The 17,023-nt window shown below is 33.5% G+C and overlaps 2 protein-coding genes and 1 long non-coding RNA gene across 4 annotated transcripts in view; 2 read left to right on the plus strand and 1 right to left on the minus strand.

Moving 5' to 3' along the window:
* Window positions 1-5,536, plus strand: part of LOC144837003 (ubiquitin-like modifier-activating enzyme 5) — a 100,735-nt gene extending 95,199 nt beyond the window's left edge. The window contains exons 1-12 of one of the 2 annotated variants that reach the window (XM_078691972.1): window positions 916-1,172; window positions 1,305-1,350; window positions 1,614-1,703; window positions 1,998-2,107; window positions 2,348-2,434; window positions 2,746-2,830; window positions 2,999-3,103; window positions 3,303-3,430; window positions 3,689-3,824; window positions 3,976-4,051; window positions 4,219-4,325; window positions 4,641-5,536. In XM_078691972.1, the coding sequence (XP_078548098.1) occupies window positions 1,027-1,172; window positions 1,305-1,350; window positions 1,614-1,703; window positions 1,998-2,107; window positions 2,348-2,434; window positions 2,746-2,830; window positions 2,999-3,103; window positions 3,303-3,430; window positions 3,689-3,824; window positions 3,976-4,051; window positions 4,219-4,325; window positions 4,641-4,715 (1,191 nt within the window). In that variant the 5' untranslated portion in view covers window positions 916-1,026 and the 3' untranslated portion in view covers window positions 4,716-5,536. Of the gene's footprint in view, window positions 1-915; window positions 1,173-1,304; window positions 1,351-1,613; window positions 1,704-1,997; window positions 2,108-2,347; window positions 2,435-2,745; window positions 2,831-2,998; window positions 3,104-3,302; window positions 3,431-3,688; window positions 3,825-3,975; window positions 4,052-4,218; window positions 4,326-4,640 lie in introns of those variants that run through there. The other variant, XM_078691980.1, reaches the window with a different exon arrangement.
* The window catches only part of LOC144836955 (nephrocystin-3-like), a 22,785-nt gene extending 5,888 nt beyond the window's left edge, over window positions 1-16,897 (minus strand). The window contains exons 1-23 of the mRNA XM_078691906.1: window positions 16,810-16,897; window positions 15,920-16,296; window positions 15,697-15,822; window positions 15,280-15,415; window positions 14,976-15,110; window positions 14,735-14,850; window positions 14,206-14,390; window positions 13,787-13,876; window positions 13,431-13,572; window positions 12,898-13,065; window positions 12,243-12,461; window positions 11,915-12,058; window positions 11,717-11,814; window positions 11,253-11,580; window positions 10,586-10,750; window positions 10,093-10,193; window positions 9,571-9,794; window positions 9,307-9,395; window positions 8,873-9,111; window positions 8,549-8,755; window positions 8,030-8,270; window positions 7,669-7,794; window positions 5,984-7,441 (exon numbers count right to left, since the gene is read on the minus strand). Of these exons, the coding sequence (XP_078548032.1) occupies window positions 7,163-7,441; window positions 7,669-7,794; window positions 8,030-8,270; window positions 8,549-8,755; window positions 8,873-9,111; window positions 9,307-9,395; window positions 9,571-9,794; window positions 10,093-10,193; window positions 10,586-10,750; window positions 11,253-11,580; window positions 11,717-11,814; window positions 11,915-12,058; window positions 12,243-12,461; window positions 12,898-13,065; window positions 13,431-13,572; window positions 13,787-13,876; window positions 14,206-14,390; window positions 14,735-14,850; window positions 14,976-15,110; window positions 15,280-15,415; window positions 15,697-15,822; window positions 15,920-16,228 (3,867 nt within the window). The 5' untranslated portion in view covers window positions 16,229-16,296; window positions 16,810-16,897 and the 3' untranslated portion in view covers window positions 5,984-7,162. The remainder of the gene's footprint in view (window positions 1-5,983; window positions 7,442-7,668; window positions 7,795-8,029; window positions 8,271-8,548; window positions 8,756-8,872; window positions 9,112-9,306; window positions 9,396-9,570; window positions 9,795-10,092; window positions 10,194-10,585; window positions 10,751-11,252; window positions 11,581-11,716; window positions 11,815-11,914; window positions 12,059-12,242; window positions 12,462-12,897; window positions 13,066-13,430; window positions 13,573-13,786; window positions 13,877-14,205; window positions 14,391-14,734; window positions 14,851-14,975; window positions 15,111-15,279; window positions 15,416-15,696; window positions 15,823-15,919; window positions 16,297-16,809) is intronic.
* Window positions 6,750-15,014, plus strand: LOC144837080 (uncharacterized). The gene is made up of 2 exons (XR_013611441.1): window positions 6,750-6,954; window positions 13,796-15,014. It is a non-coding gene; the product is annotated as an uncharacterized LOC144837080 (long non-coding RNA).
* Window positions 16,898-17,023: the final 126 nt, after the last annotated feature.

The raw sequence follows: 17,023 nt of genomic DNA on the forward strand, positions 1-17,023 counted from the left end.
TAACCAACGCACATAGTCACAATTTATATACAAGAACTATAAATAGAAACGGAGGTTTCTATTGTGTTTTGTATTATCTTAATAAAAATCGTAACGATTTTTCTTGTTTGGGAATTTCCAGATATCTACCTTGTTTATTGAATATTTATGAGAAATCATATGCTTAATTCGTTTCTAAGAAATATATTAATACGGTTATTGCGCCTATAAATAACACGTATGTATGCTATTACAGTAGGCCTATCAATTATTACATAATTATATAATCAAGTAGAGTGAATTCTCACTTTTTCGAGGTTTGAAGGAATGGCCTAAGCATTAATGACAGGTTGTGTAGGCCTACTATAATAATGTATTATTATTGTGATTTTATGTCGCTATGCTTTGAGTTAACAGAGGAAACAGCCTGAGGCTCGAGAGGATAACACGGAAAAAACAACATTGATAACGGTTGTATTTCTTTCACATCTTTTAACAATTTAGGATATCATTTAAAAAAACCCCATTTAATTAGACTTTGGCCTACTGTCACAATGGACGATCAACTCAGCTTACTCAATATTGCCCTTGCCTTTAGTAATAGTACCGATAGTCTCGATAATTTAAAAAAATTGAAATCTTTTAAATGCTCCCCTCTCCTTCCCTGACAAATGTAGGCCTAAATGACATAATTACTAATCAGAGAGAGATTTTTATAATGATCATTGTGCTTCTTGTATTTTGTATGTATTATTCAACGTATTTATGAATATTTGTATACCACACCAAATAAATTTCCCAGTTGGATGATAAAGTTTTATTGAATTGCATTTTGCTGTTGTGAATCAATGTGGTTTTTCCCAGCTTGATTCTATTTTTAGAACATGAAATCATAATGGTTGAGACCATTAGAGGGCGCGCTTGCTGTGACGTGCATGTGCGATGTGTGTGTTGTTGAAAACGAATTAAAGGGTCGGATCTTCAGCAGCTGTTTTGGTGTTTTTATGATATTTTAACTGCTAAACTGTTCGTTGATTTTTTGAAAAAATGGATAGTATCGCTGATTTACAAGCAAGAGTTAAATATCTTGAAAAAGAACTTGCAAATGCACAAGAAAGTCACCGGACGAGTAGCCAGGCTCGGCAACGAATCGACAAAATGAGTGCTGAAGTTGTCGATAGCAACCCGTACAGGTAGTACTAGCTAGCCTAGCCCTAGACGTCTGAGCTGGGCCTTAACGGGCCTAGGCCCAGTAATAATAGTAGTACTGAGTGTTTAGTAGGTTTTTAAATATTAAACATGTTTTTTTTATATATTTAATCTAGTCGTCTGATGGCATTAAAGCGAATGGGAATAGTGGACAATTATGAGGTATGCCTTTGCTTCTTTGCATTTTAATTAAATAAGAAAGAGTCAATATTTATTTAATTATTAGGCTTATTACTATTAGCAGTGGTGGAGCCATTTAAATCTTTAAAAGTGACTAAAACTAGTAGTACCCTTAATGTCTAATAATATCGTTGAATATATTTACTTCATTACAGTGTACTTTGCTTCTATATATCTATTCATGGAAATAATACAATATTTTGTAATTTGTATAATATACCTTTTTTTTATTTGTGTATTATTAGCGTATCCGAGAGTTCACCGTAGCTGTTGTTGGTGTTGGTGGCGTAGGAAGTGTTACGGCAGAAATGCTCACCCGATGTGGAGTAGGAAAGGTGTGGTTACAAGTATTTATTGTAATTTACTTGCAACAACTTGGAATTTAAAAAGAGGGTCCCTGAATGTCACTGGCATGTATGGAAGGGTTAACATTATATAAAGTTGACAAGAAATTATTATTAAATTTGATAACCAATCAATTGGTTGATGATATCAAGTACTGTAGTATCGTCTGGTACTATCAAAGACAGGAGAAGTCTATTCCGATTGGGCAATTTCTTTGTTGCCACATTCTCTATATTCCTGTTTTAAATCTCACTACAAATTAGTATTGCTTCTTCTTTTTTCAGTTGCTGCTTTTTGATTATGATAAGGTAGAGTTAGCCAACATGAATCGCCTGTTTTTCCAACCACATCAAGCCGGTATGAGTAAAGTACAAGCTGCTGAAAAAACTCTCCAGTAAGTTTCTATCTGTGATGTTCCCAAATATGGTGATGATATGCCAAAATTTGGTAGTGATATGCCAAATATGGTAGTGATATGACCTCATCATGTCCATATATGGGCACGTCACATTTTGTTGTCACATAAAGTTTGATAGTGTAGACAGAGCATTACTAAAAATCTAAATTGAATTTGAAGAACTACATAAAAATCTCTTCAGTGTTTTTATGCCATTTCATAAATATTTATTTTCAGAGAAATCAACCCAGATGTTACATTTGAAACTCACAATTACAATATCACAACAATGGACAATTTTAAACATTTTATGGAAAGAATAAGGTAAACTGCTAAACATTGTACTGTTTTAGTGTAATTTATACATAACAGCACTGTCACAGCATGCATACAAGAACTTAAAAATAGGTGAGCAAGTAAACGCTTAAAAATTGTTTGATATTGTGTATATCACGATAATTCCTGGGAACCTGTGGGTATAACATTCGGGGAAAATGAGGGGGTTAGATTATACTCAGCCACATGTGATAATAGAATGGAAGGGTATTTAGAAGGCTTTACATGTTTACTCAAAAGAAGACACAATATTGTATAATTAAGTTACTATTCCAAAACTGCATTTTATTCAATTTTAGTAAAGGAAATTTGAGTGGCGATGGGCCTGTGAATCTTGTACTTAGCTGTGTGGACAATTTTGAAGCAAGGATGGCAATTAATATGGTATGTATCTCCTTTTTGAAATAAGTGTTATTTACAATGTTTTGTAGAAATACAAGTTAATTGAAAATAGACAATTTGTTGTAGTAAATATTAGATATAGAAAAAATTAATAACTAATACTTTTTCATTTTTACATCCTTATTCTTCCTTTTTTTTTTAATAATGTAGGCATGCAATGAATTGGGACAGAATTGGTTTGAGTCTGGTGTTAGTGAGAATGCTGTTTCTGGTCACATACAGTTTATTAAACCAGGAGAAACTGCATGTTTTGCTGTAAGTCTTTTATTATAAAAAAGAAAAAATAATCTGCATCAGCGGCAGGATAGACAAAGTGTTCAGTTCCGACAAAAAGGATGAATTTTAGGCAAAATTAGATCACAATCATCGTCTTGAACAGTATTTACATATTTATTCATTATTCTGAAATTGTTTCTGTGGAAAATTTGTAATTTATATCACTTTTTTTCTATAGTGTGCCCCACCACTAGTTGTTGCTTCAAATATCGATGAGAAAACGTTGAAAAGAGAGGGCGTATGTGCTGCGAGCTTGCCAACAACGATGGGTATTGTAGCGGGATTTTTAGTTCAAAATACTCTGAAGTAAGTAATTTAAGTTTTTTTAAGTAATTTTTTATTTGTAAGTCACATATCCATATCCAAACAGATAATCAAGATCCCAAACATCTGTACTGTATAGTTCTAATTCAAAATCTTAAATGTGTAATGTTGCCATGCGAAAGACCAAGCCTTAATTCCTGTCTTGTTTTTCTCTCTTTTTGTCTAAATATTATAACTTTAGGTTGTACTGAATTATTGTTTGTATTAAGACTTTATTTTGATAACATTTTATTTACTTAGGTACCTTTTAGGATTTGGAAATGTTACACATTATTTAGGCTATAGTGCTCTGACTGACTTCTTCCCTACAATGGCATTGAAACCTAACTCTACTTGTGAGGATAGCTTTTGCAGAAAACAACAGAAAGTTTTTCAGGTAATAGTGAATGACAATTTTACCATGTTTTGTAGAATTTTTCTCTTTTTTTTTTACCATCAGACTCTGGTAGATAGTAAATTAAAAATTGATCATCTACTCTCACAGAAATATTATAGTGTTTCATGAAAAACGTTTTTTTTTTTTGTAGGAAAGTGAAGCAAAAAAGCCAAAAGAAGTCATAGAAGAAAAAGTTGAAGAAATTGTCCATGAGTCTAATGAATGGGGTCAGTTTGAAATATACTCAAATATATTATTTTTACTTTGTGAAATGTTTATAATATACATTAACACGGCACTCTAGTAAGACCATGAAAACTCCATGTTTTGTTTTGTACAAAATTGTATGTACAGTTGTTAATGTTAAATGGGTGTCACATATCTTTGTCCGCAGGTATTTGTTTAGTATCAGAGACAAGTGATGAGGATCTAAAGTCTAAGCCAGCTCCTGAGCTTGTTGCGGGACTCTCATACTCGTATGATAAACCTGAATCAAAAAAAGTAAGTGAAGTTAAGTGTTGATGCATTGTGATGCAACAAACAACACATTGATGTGTCGTTGATCGTCTCCTAGCCTTAGAAACCGCCAAAACTGTGTCGAGGAAGCATGCTTCAGTGCATGCGCACAATGAATTAACATGATCTAACTGGTTGCTAGTCATCGTGTGTCGCATCTCGGGAGCTCCCTGATTGGAAGATGACAGTGATATCATAGATGAGGGTGATGTTGACCATCAAAGTAATGATAATGATGAGTGAAAGTGATAAGATAATGATGAAAGGGGATGAGATAATGATGGCAAGTTAATTTTTTAGGTTGATGCAGCAGAGGAGGTTAGTAATGAGGAATTATCTGTAGAAGACCTAATGGCTCAAATGAAAGCTCTTTAAGGAACATCATTATAAAGCCACATGAAGACAAAACTGAGGATTAACATCATTTTGTCAACACATAAAAACAGTAACTTGTAAGGTCAAAACTGCAGAAATATCCCATTTTGTTCCAGTTTTTTCATTCGATGATGTTCTTGGAGAAGACAGCTTTTATGATTTTTATCAAAATAGCTTTCTTAAAACATCCATGAAATATTCTAAGCGAATATGTTAATATTTTTATGAGAAGATATTTATTATGAAAGGTCACACATATTGCATTTACTTATTTTAAATAAATGTTTGCTATCAATTGTGCAATTTAATCTGTATTTTTTGGACCAAACTATAATGTAAATTTATTTCAAAACGTATTTTTCAATACTCATATGATAAACCTGAATTTATGAGTTTATCATGAGTATGATAAGTTTAGCTGTTCAATTATTACATATATGCGTTATTCAAACATTCAAATGTGCATGCATGAGATATATATTAAATGAATAGTAATACACCAAATAGTTGTTGTGTTATGCATGTATGATTAGCATCCAAAAATACAGTTTCTCTACAGGGGTTCTGAATGAGGTATTAAAATCTATGCAGATTTGGCCAAGCATAAAAATATGACTAAACCTGTAAAAACCAATTTTACAAACTCATTGTAATGTTTTCTATGAAAACAGGAAATTCATGGTTAAAATCAAATCCTGAAGAATCCTTGGAAATTTAGCTATTTCTAGCTTGTTTGTATTTGTGAAATTATTTCTTTAGCATTTAACTTGTTAGTTCATCCATGTGTTTATTTTCTCAATGCTTTACTGGAATTACCATAAAAGTTTATTATTTGAATATGCACTCCAATCAATTAGGTACCACCAGTCGCAAAAACAAAATAATTATGTATTTTAAAACAGCATTCGACAAACCTTTTATATCTTTTTGGAAATTGCATTTTATTTTTTGGAGGGTAAAAATTCCGCTGATCCACCAAACAAAATTCAGCGGATCCCAGAGTTTTCCACCCAATTGTCGCGTCGTCAGAGTTCATGCAGGATGTTGCATTACATTTTTATTGTGATTATTGATCGAAACAAATCGCACACATTTTCAGCAACATTAAACCATGTTAAAAGGCGCTTATGATGCTAAATTATCATTATAATCGGTTTTTTTTGTTCAATGTCTTGAGCCACCCTGCTGCCCTTAAAAATGTATTGCGTCCCAAATTTGGGCCATGGCCCTTAGTTTGGGGAACGTCGTTTTAAAACAAAATGATAAACGCATTGAAGCTATACTGTGTTGTCTTTGGAAATGCCAAACGAGCATCACTGGTTATAATCATCAGTATAAGCACTGAAAACATAATTTAGTAAGCAAAGCAAGGATTTAAATTGGTAAGTTATTGAGCAAGTATCATTTTAATATAGCGTATTGATAATCTTAGTTTAATTTTTCTTGTTCTCCTTTTTTCCATATGGTAATGTTTGGCATGTTTTATTGATATCTCAATGTTGTCTCTTGATACAAATTATGTATTGAATTAGCAGCTGTCATTGATAAATAAAACATAACAATGCATTTATTATGAAAATATAATTTATTTATATTTAAATATTAATTAAAATATGCTATGTCTATAAAATATACCCAAGCTGGCATAAATACCCTACCATAGTAAAGCACATATAAAATATCTTAATAAATAAATGGTTACGTTCAAGGAATTATGTTTATAGGAAAGTCATTTGGCAAATATTTTATGAATATACAAATGTTACAAAAATATTACACTTTTTAAAAAAAAATAAATGTTTAGGCCAGTGAAATCCTTGCCATAAAAATATATTACAATATTGTTTTTTACCCAGGAGTTGATTTAATTTAAGTTATTTTTTAGTTTGTTTAGGTGTAGCAATCTAGAATAGACTGAATACTAATTTACTTCAATAAGTCACTTCCTATAATTGTTGGTTTATTTGCATATTTAAGCAGGTGTGATTTGTCTATTGTTGAACATGCCTTTGTATTTGTGCTGTCATTACAGCATGTGAGGTGTGGCAACAAGCACAGTGTACTGTAGGCTCAAGAAATGCAGCCTGAGCCATAGCACATGTTAGACCTACTGTACAGTGTCTGTAGTAAGTGTAGGCCTGAGTTTTGGCACATGTTAGACCTACTGTGCAGTATGTGTAGGCCTGAGTCATGGAACAAGAAGCTAGTACTACAGGCAGCAGTAGGCTGCACTTTTATGGTAAGATTTCAATTATTACATTTAAACCATGATTTAGTTGCACTTAAAGTTGTTACTTTGATGTCCAAATCCAAACCTCAAAATTACTTGTTTTTGTATTTCATCCTTAGGATAATAGTCTTTAACTCTATTAAATCTGTTTAGAATATATGTGTAGAGTTGCATGTACATGTTTAAAGCTACCCCCGCCCTTTCCATACACCCATTATCACCTGGGCTCTGGAAAGAAAGCACCCTGGCCAGCCACTGAATTCCTAGCTACTGAGGATCCACTTATAGATTTGCTAGTAAACGACATAGCGTCCAGATCCTTGATTTCTGTAGCACGCTTATACAATTGCGCTGCGTTCTGATATTCTCCTTGCTCGTAACGCAACACGGCCAAATTGCGTAGTGTTTCCGCTACTTGTGGGTGATGCTGGCCAAATGCGTCTTCATAAATTTTCAAGGCGCGTTCATATAGTGGTAACGCTTCATGATGTGTACCCTGAAAATAATAATATTGGTAATAATGAATCTGTTTATTTTATTATGGAGGGAGTGCAGAATCTGTTTGGGCTTTAGACTAGTCTCGCTCTTGGTTATTGTTCATTGTAAAGGAACATTACTGTATTATTACTAAAGGTTTTAATTCATTTAGTTGAGAAAACTAATAATGTTTTTTTAGTTTAGATTAGAATTACTGTATAATTTAATTTGATATTAATATATTACCTGTTGACAGTGTAGCACTCCCAGGTTGACTAGTGCCGTAGCCACACTTGGATGTTTCTCTCCAAAAGTGTTCTTACGAATATCAACGTACTGTTCATACAGTGGCTTAGCTAGCTCAAATTTACCCTAAGAAGAAAACAAATGTTAGTAGGGAAGAAACTGAATTAACCCTCACCTTCGTGAATTGTGTTTAAAATATACATTTACATTATAAGTTGCAAATACTCCCATCAATGTTTTTTCGAATTTATTAAATAAATTATTTAAAAAAATGTGTATAGTTTCTGGTACTTCCAGCATTAAAAAACTAGGTTTAATTTTACAGTAAATAGGCCTGTACACTGTACTGTATACTGTATACCTGTTTTCTATATAAGGTTGCTAGGTTCTTGATAGTGGCTGCAATTGATGGATGTTCCTTTGGCAACGTCTTCTGTCTAATTTTTAGGGCCCTCTCAAACAATGGCTCCGCTACGTTAAGTTCTTTCTGATCGTTGTACAACGATGCTAAGTTATTAAGGGATTGCGCAACATCCTGATGTTCTGATCCAAGCGTTGCTTCACGCATCGCTAAGGAGCGTTTGAAATAGGTTTCAGAAGTACTGAAATATATAATTATGATAGATGTTTGATTTGTTAATTATTGACTTGATTTTCTCTTGATGATGATGTATGCTGTTCTATAGTTTTTAATAATTTGATTATTAGTACGTATGATGTTGATCATGGTAAGCACTAAAGCAAGCTCATACAGGGGCTAAATCGATTTTCCAGTAAACTGAAGCCTACATTTACATTGCTATGAGAGAAATGGCAGTAACAACACTATTTTTTAGCGATCTCAGTACTTTGGTCTACATAATGGCATAATCCTTTATACCTTTGTTTATTTTGTAGATAGTATAATACCCCCAATTCATTCAGTGTTTTTGCTAGTTCTGGTGTATCTGGTCCAGTAGCTAGTTCCTCTAGCTGCAAGGCACGTTTCTGTAATATACTACCATTACCATGTGATGTCAGTTGAGGTGGTTGAATCTTCCTCTTCAATGCTGCAACATGCTTTTGTAGTGGTTCTGCTTGATCATGTCTAGAAAAAAAGGAAATGCATAAATATTACAGTATGTACATATTGTAATGCGGTAATGTGTGTATAGATTCTAGTGTATTTAAGATTATATTCTGAAGGAATGCATAAATTACTTACTTGTTTTGTTTACGATACAAAAACGCCAAAGACTCAAGAACCTTCACCACCGACTCATGTTCATTACCAAAAGCATTTCCATTGATGTCCAGGGCTTGTTTAAAGTAGGCCTCTGCAGTAGCAAACTTGCCCCACTGTCCGTGTAGGCCTCCAAGGAGATAAAAACACTGTGCTACACTGGGGTGATCAGGATCTATTGATTCCCTCACTTCAAGAGCTCGATTAAGGGGAACCACAGCCTAGGAAATAGAAAACCACAATGCTGTTTATTGTATTTACTGCACTATTTATGTATAAATCATTTTGTAGTCTATATTCATTTCATATACTTTATTTATTTGATTTATTTGGGCATTAATACACATTAAATCCTCTGGTTCATTTGTAATAATTTTGCCATTATGCAATAATAATACACGTATCTACATTCTCACCTGATTTAGAAGGCCCAAGTCCTTTAAGAATATTCCCAGCATTTCATACATATCTGCAATGCGAGGTAATGTGTACACTCCACCTAGTTCTAAAGAAAAATAATACAACTTGCACTCAAAAAGAAAGAATTTGATAAATACATTGGTAATGCAATCCAAGTATATTCCCACCCCCTAATTTTTTTAGCCCCTATGCCTGTCATATACAGTTGGGTAATAATAATTTACCAGATTTCTACAAAAAATTTATTTTTAATGACTCACTCTCTTCAGCTTTCTTAATTGCATTGAAATACTCTGTTGCCATGGCAGTTTTATCATATCCTGCGCTCTGCCAGTACCCAATAAGTTCACCACACCGCCCTCTGGAGTACAACAGTTGAAACACAAACAGATCACTAATGCATGTTGTAAGTTTTGCCATGTCGTTTGTTTGTAGGATCAGCCAAGGCAACTCGTCTACCACACGACCAGTAACATATCCTGGCCTAGAATACACAGTTAAAAGTAGTTACTTTACAAACATATGAAGTATATATAATTGAAAACTGTTACTGTGCATAATCTTCTTTAAAGCTCTGTCTACACTATCAAACTAGTTTGACAAAAGTGTGTTATGTGCCATATATTGACATGTCATACTAGTTTGATAGTGTAGACAGAGCTTTAGGCAATGTAAGCATCAAACAGATCATAAGGCAGCTCAGTGAGGATTCTAAAACTTGTACTAGAGAGATTAAGTCACTCTGACCCAGCCCAATACGCCTAAAATTGTAAACTAATTACCTCAAAGAATTTGAAAAATAATCAAGCAGCAGTTGATTGGCGGAAGAAAGTTCTTTCTCGTGGACACCCATACAGTAGCGGATCTGAACGGCTTCCATAACCTTACATTAATAAATATGATAATTTTCATAACATTAAAATATAACTCTTTTTTGCATGGCTACAACTCTTGATATATGATTTACTATTGTATGAATTATTGTCTAAACTTTGACCAAGCATATCTTACAGTAAGATCTGACTTTTATCTTGGACAGTGGAGGAAAGAAACACAAGCATGTAAAGTAACTTACAGTACATTTGCATATATAATTATAATTGTTAGCAATTAATTGACAAGATTTTAATACTTATTTTTATGTTTGTGTGCAATTTTGCTAGATTCTATTTTTTTTTTGGTTGTATGTATTTTTCTTGATGTTATTGTACGCAATTCAGCTTTGTACTGCCATCTCTTTAGCATAAAATGTCTACATCAAATATAACATCCAACCTGTTCATGTGCAAATGATATCAGGCCAGCACGGTAGTTCACGACATGTCTATTGATGAGGTCATACAACAGAGGTGACCAGAATATCCATGTCAAATCTGGAATTAGATGGAATAGCTCGGATTCTGCAATACCATTACGGGAACAACACATTATTTGCATTATCTAGAAGAATAAAAAATAAAATGCATCAGTGGTTTTAGTGAAAGATAGAAATATGGTAGTTTTTGAGAGATTCAACATAGTTTGCATTAGTTGGGTTATAATTGTAATTTTTGTCTCCCAGATATCTGTTGGAAACAAGTTTTGAGTTTTTCCCCCAAACTTTTACAGCTTATTCGGGCATAGATATCTGGTGTTTTTTTTGTGGTTTTTATAATACAGTATTTCATAAACTGTAGCTACTGTATATTAACTACTGTATGATTTGTGACTGTAGGCTTGCTTTTGCTCTCTAACTTAATTGACTAAAGACTGTGAAGTAATTACAGTACTTGAATGTACAGCAGATTCTATGTTGATATCAAGTTTGCAGTACATCACAGTATATTTAGTTTTGAAAAGAACTGTTGAGTGTTTAGACGTTTCAATCAATGTACTCTGATCCATCAACATATTGATTTCGCCATGCAAACCTTCAAACAATATACACATTCTCTTTACACACCCTTTTCAAAAGGCCTCTGTTGGACACGCCCTCATGTTCAATCTCTAACGTCTCAAGTACGTGTCTATACAGTTCAATTGTGTCGGCGTACTTCAGACACGCTTCAAGTTTCTGGTCCAAGTCCATCATCGTCTGATTAAAATGGATCAACTCATCAATCAGCACCATGATGTAGAGAGGTAACCGTGTACTAGGCATCCGACAGTGAGATAAAAGACGAGACTGCTGCTCGCTGGATAGACTAAAGTTTTTGATATTGCACTCGGCACGGACAAGTTCTTTGACATGCTTTGGGGTTAAAGGTTCAAGGTGAAGAGTTGGCCATGATCTGAAGAAAGAAAAATTAGACGGTTGGAAAGAAGAAATGTTTAGTCCTTTGTTAGTTTGAAGTGAACTTCTACCACATTTTTCAAGATTGGTATCGGTTTAAAAACATTTTTGAAGATATATGTATATCAGTTTACCTCCATGCTTGAGGGCGGGCATCAGCACTAACTGATACGATAACACGAACATCAACCGGAAGAGGATCTAGTAACCACTGCATATTAGACTCTGCATTCTGAAAACATTAATAATTCATTACTGTATTAGTTTATCTGTTTTATTTTTTTATGATTATATTGAAAGAATTTATATTTTGATAAATGACGCTCGCTCACTTGTAATTGTTCCATGGAATCAATAATTAAAATAATTCCTCCAGGAAATTTTGTTGAAACACGCTCAAGCCACCTTGGAAACTCTTCAAGAAGTCTAGCTGGGTCAGAGGTTAAAGTTGGAGGCGAAGACACGTACTGTAGAAGCTGCAAGAAATTATTATTTATTCACTTTTAAACTAATTCTATAATTCATTAAATTTACATTTGAACGAATAGCCTTTCTTTCTTTTTTACAAGCAGACACTCGCAATCTGTTTTTTATTCTTAAATTTTATTGCTGAAGTAAGAGAAATATTTATTATGTAACAAACTAAATATATTTGTATACCTGTGTTGTCATCCTTCTAATCATGTTGACAGCATCAGCACTGCATGTTTTTGACGATCCTACAAAGTGATAGAGAATGAGACTAGACCTTGCATGCTTCTGTTGCAAAGAGATCCACTTGGCTAGTAGCAGTGACTTGCCCGAACCAGATGGCCCACAGATCAAATATGGTGGCAACGGCCCTGCTGCTATCACATGATCATTTAATCTTTCGTAATGCTTTAAAAATGAAAATAATATATGGATCATTTGTAGTGACTTTTGATATTTTGTCTACAAACAATTGGATACATTAATTATGGTTGATCAGCTGATTTCTGGTGACTGGAAGAGACTACTATATTTAGAGGGAGGGTTCTTTTTATTTCAGTTAGGTAGATACAGTATTTTAGCTTTTGAAATCATGGGATTTATGTTTTTCAAATTTCAGAAATACAGGATGGATAAACTATTTAATAACTTATCATGCTTATAAACTAACTTTGAGGCTTAGGTAGTGAAGGTGAAAGAGCCTCAAGTTACAACCATGGCACTAGGTCAGGATTAAACCCTGCACCTTGGAATTGGAAGGCAAGCATGTTAACCACCAAGCTACAGCTCCACTATTTGATTTTTGTGGCGGTTGTATTATTATATATTTTATTATTATACATACTTTTTCAAAACCTAGCTCACAAGTTGAGACCAATGCCAACTCAAAGATTTCCAATTGTTCTGCATTGCTGTAAGCATCCCACGTAACATTTGTATCATTTGAACCTATATTTTGCAATTCATGATCCACCATTTTACCATTCTTCTCTTCCATTGACAAGCCAAGTTCCTGAAAACACACATATAGGATTAATATAAAACATAGCTAGCCAACATTTTTTATAGATCAATTTTAGAGTAATCTTTTCTTCATAACTAATTAGATGTGGACTTTAATAGAGCAATGTCAATTTCAGGAAACTAAACATTCTTATGCTCTGTCTACACCATCAAACTTTATGTGACAAAAAAATGTGATATCACTACCCTATTTGGGAACATCAATACCATATTTGGGCACATCACACTTTTTTTGTCAAACTAGTTTGATAGTGTAGACAGAGCTTTATGTAGATAGCGGTGTTGTGATAACATCCTTGTAATGTGTCATATAGTTTTTTTTAGTTGGTGGAATATATTTGTACACAAACTTACTAATCTTAAAAGTCTTGTCAGCTCTCTGTTTGCTTCTTTAGTCCCTTGAGTTGGGTCATCATATTTATCAATAATCTTACAGCGCCCTCGTTCATGCACAAGCCGCTTCATTTCACAAGCTTCCTTGTTATTACCTTTACAACTATAGGGAGAGAAAAAGAGGTTGTTTTTACTGAAAATGCAGTCAAAACAGTTGGCGTTTCATACATATAATACTTGAGCTTGAAAACAGACACAAATCTGGTGGACTAACATACAATCTAGAAGAACAGAATACTGATTATGTTTTGTATGTCATTAAATAAACATTTATGAAATTGAACTAAATTATTGATGACACAGAATATGTTTGTTACTTTTTGTAGGCTGGATTTCTGAAGCAGAAAATAGCTGGTCTGGCTCCAGGATTCATGTGATGTGCTATGTTATATTCCTCTGCAGTAAACCTGAAGAAAAGAAAACACAGCTACCATAAAGTCACGTGTCAATACTTTCCATATTGGTGATTAAAGATTGTCGATAATTAAAAAAAATAAATTACTTAAGCCCTGTCTACACTATCAAATTAGTGTGATGCCCAAATATGGTAGTGATATGCTCAAATATGGTAGTGATATGCTCAAATAAGGTAGTGATATAACATCATCATGTCCATATTATATGGGTACATCACATTTTGTTGACCTTGACATAGCATGACCTTGTCATCAGTCAGCAATGTCTATCCATGTCAGGGTGATGCTAGCTGTCATGAATACAGGAATAGATTGTTTACCTGTCAGTATGGCCACCTAAGAATGCCAAAAACATCGTAGCCTGTTGCAGTTGTCTCTGTCGCACCTCATGTTGTATTACAAGTTCATCGTCTGTCATTTCTTTACAATTGTCTGTTCTCAAATGAACAAGAAGAAAAAAGCGTCCTTCCATTTCACAAAGTTGTTTCAGCTTTGCTTCGTATTCCTAAATATGGAAAATTATAAGTCAAATGATATTTTTATTTGTTGTAGGTACGAATATTTTTTTTTTTCACCAATCACACTTAAAATGATGCTTTTCCATTAAATAATAAGTATTCATTGAAGTCAAATTTGTAAGGAATTCACTTAAGTAGTTTTAATACAAGCTCTCAATTATATCTACAGTAATTGTTATCATTGATGGATAACAATTTATTTAAATGCTATTTTCAATTTTCTATTGCATTGTTTATGTTGTGCTTTTTATGAGTTACTTTGTAATTTATTGTTATGCTTTTATGTATGTCCTTTGAGTGTTTATATTTTAACAATTTAAAAGTAATTAACCATTTTAAATATATCAACTTCGGCTTGCATGTTGCTAGGAGCACTCAAGTAGACAGTAATGACTCGAGATGTAACTTCTTGATAAAATGGTGTCAACATACTTGGAGAAATTCCACCTATCGGAAATAAATAAAAATCAAATTCTCAATAGTACCAATTTTTTTTTTATGAATTAAGATATATATTATAATATTTAATAGAGAACTTTTTAATTTATGATAAATTTGACAAATAAACACACCGTTGTAACTATTTACAAATAAACTTTCATTATCGACAGGATTGTATGGATTGTCTGGCCCTCTTGCATGTAAAGATTGTAACTGAGTTGTACTACCGAGCGAGGGCTCACTCTCTACATTTGTCCACCAATCACCTGCAACAAAAACAACAGAAAAAAAATGTTACTTTTTCCCCAATTCCTTATTAGAATATAAAAGTATAGTTTAACCTGGTTCTCAACCGGTTTGGCAATTTCATACCAAATATAATTCAACCCAAGTCGTTTTATAACTTTCACCACCATACCAAGTGAAACAACGTACCATTGGTATCCACATTTGCTGGACTTGGGGATTTGAGACTAATGTGAGGTAAATTTGAATTTTGTAAGGTCACTTCTAGGTCACGACGAGATTTAAGCAAATCTCTTATCTCACTCTCTTTGGTTTCTCTGAATATCTATAAAACAAAAAAAACCATGTATATTTTAATGTATGTTAATGTTGATCTTTTCGTAATGTATTCCTTTCTTTGGAGAGAGAGACTATGTTGGTCTATCCAGGTGAGCTAGGCATGATATACTATACTTGTTCTACAGGGTCTCAATGAAAGGGTTGAAAATGGTAACTGGAGAAAATAAATTGGATAGATGTAAGGAGTACTTTTGCCTATAGATAACCATCTTAAGTTTGTATATTACAAAAACATGATGAAACTAGGTATGCATATACTGTATGTACCTTGAAATTATGCTGGACCTTATTGCGATCTTGTTCAAATATATTAGCTCTGACCATGGCCTGATATTCCGAGTCGCACGCCAAGTCTCTTTCAACTCTCAATTTATTACAGGTTTTTTGAAGAGCCTATTTAAAAATAATGATGTTTAAAGAGTTATTAGAGAGCAATATAATATTTAAAACAGTTTTTTTAATAAAAAAAATGAAATGAATGCTGTCTTACTTGTAATTCTGCTCTTAAACGTCTATTCTCGCTTTCAAGCTTCTTTTCCTTTTTAGCAAGATCTGCAACCTCTGTTTGTTTACTGTACTTGTAAGTTTCAAAATCTCTTCGTATACGATCAAGCTCGGTATTCTCTAATTCCACGGATAAGGCTGACCTCATACTAGCTCCTTTTCCCTTGCGTCCAAGCGTCAATGAGCCAACTGACGGTAGGAGGGTTCTACGAGGTTTGACCTCTATTGGTATCCTTGTTACCACCCCTGTGTCACCTGCCTCGCCCCTTACACTAAAGGAGCTTCCTGTTCCCATGTTTTTGTTTTCTTATGCCTTTTAAAAAACGTTTTCTCTTGGTTCGTCCATCTACACTACAGACAGTTCTGTGGAATAAAAATGTATTACTGTAGTAGTATATATATATAATAACATACACTGTACACAAGTTTTTTTTTATTGAAATTTGGACTAAATAAGTCTTTTCATAGTAAGGGGTTGGGTGTTTTACAGCAGTTTTTGTTGTAGTACAGTAGCATTACGACAGTCATCCAATAATAAATAGTTATTAAACTGAGACTTAATAAACTTAATTAACACACACAGCCAGGTTCTACTGCATTATTTTCAATCATACCAATCACTCATACCAATCAATTACCAATTAATTTATACTAGCTAGGCCTAGGCCCTAGTTAGACATAGTTCCCGAACCAAGCCAGTCCCCGTCCGTCAGCAGGATGTATCTAGGATGTAGCTAGAGAGATAGTAGCCTAGTCTTTGTTTGTGGAAGGCCTAGCAGTAGGCCTTGTAGTAGCAAGAGCCTGAATTAAACTAACACTGCAGGGCTATATACAGGTAACAGTGTAATAAATTTACTATTAAATATTGGCACTTACACTTTATCAGTTTATATTTTTATATAGAATAAAAGGAAAACATGTTTACAATCAACCGCAACAAAACACCATCATAACACAGAAAGTTTTTTATTACCAAAACATTTTTGAGCATAAACAAAATTGTAAATTTCTGCCTTTTAATTAGTTAATACAATCGTGCCAATCCGCAAATTTATGACATTTATTTGTAACAACGTCCACTGGTTCCCGA

The sequence above is a fragment of the Antedon bifida genome, chromosome 1, assembly GCF_963402885.1.
Source record: "Antedon bifida chromosome 1, ecAntBifi1.1, whole genome shotgun sequence".
Lineage (NCBI taxonomy): Eukaryota > Metazoa > Echinodermata > Crinoidea > Comatulida > Antedonidae > Antedon > Antedon bifida.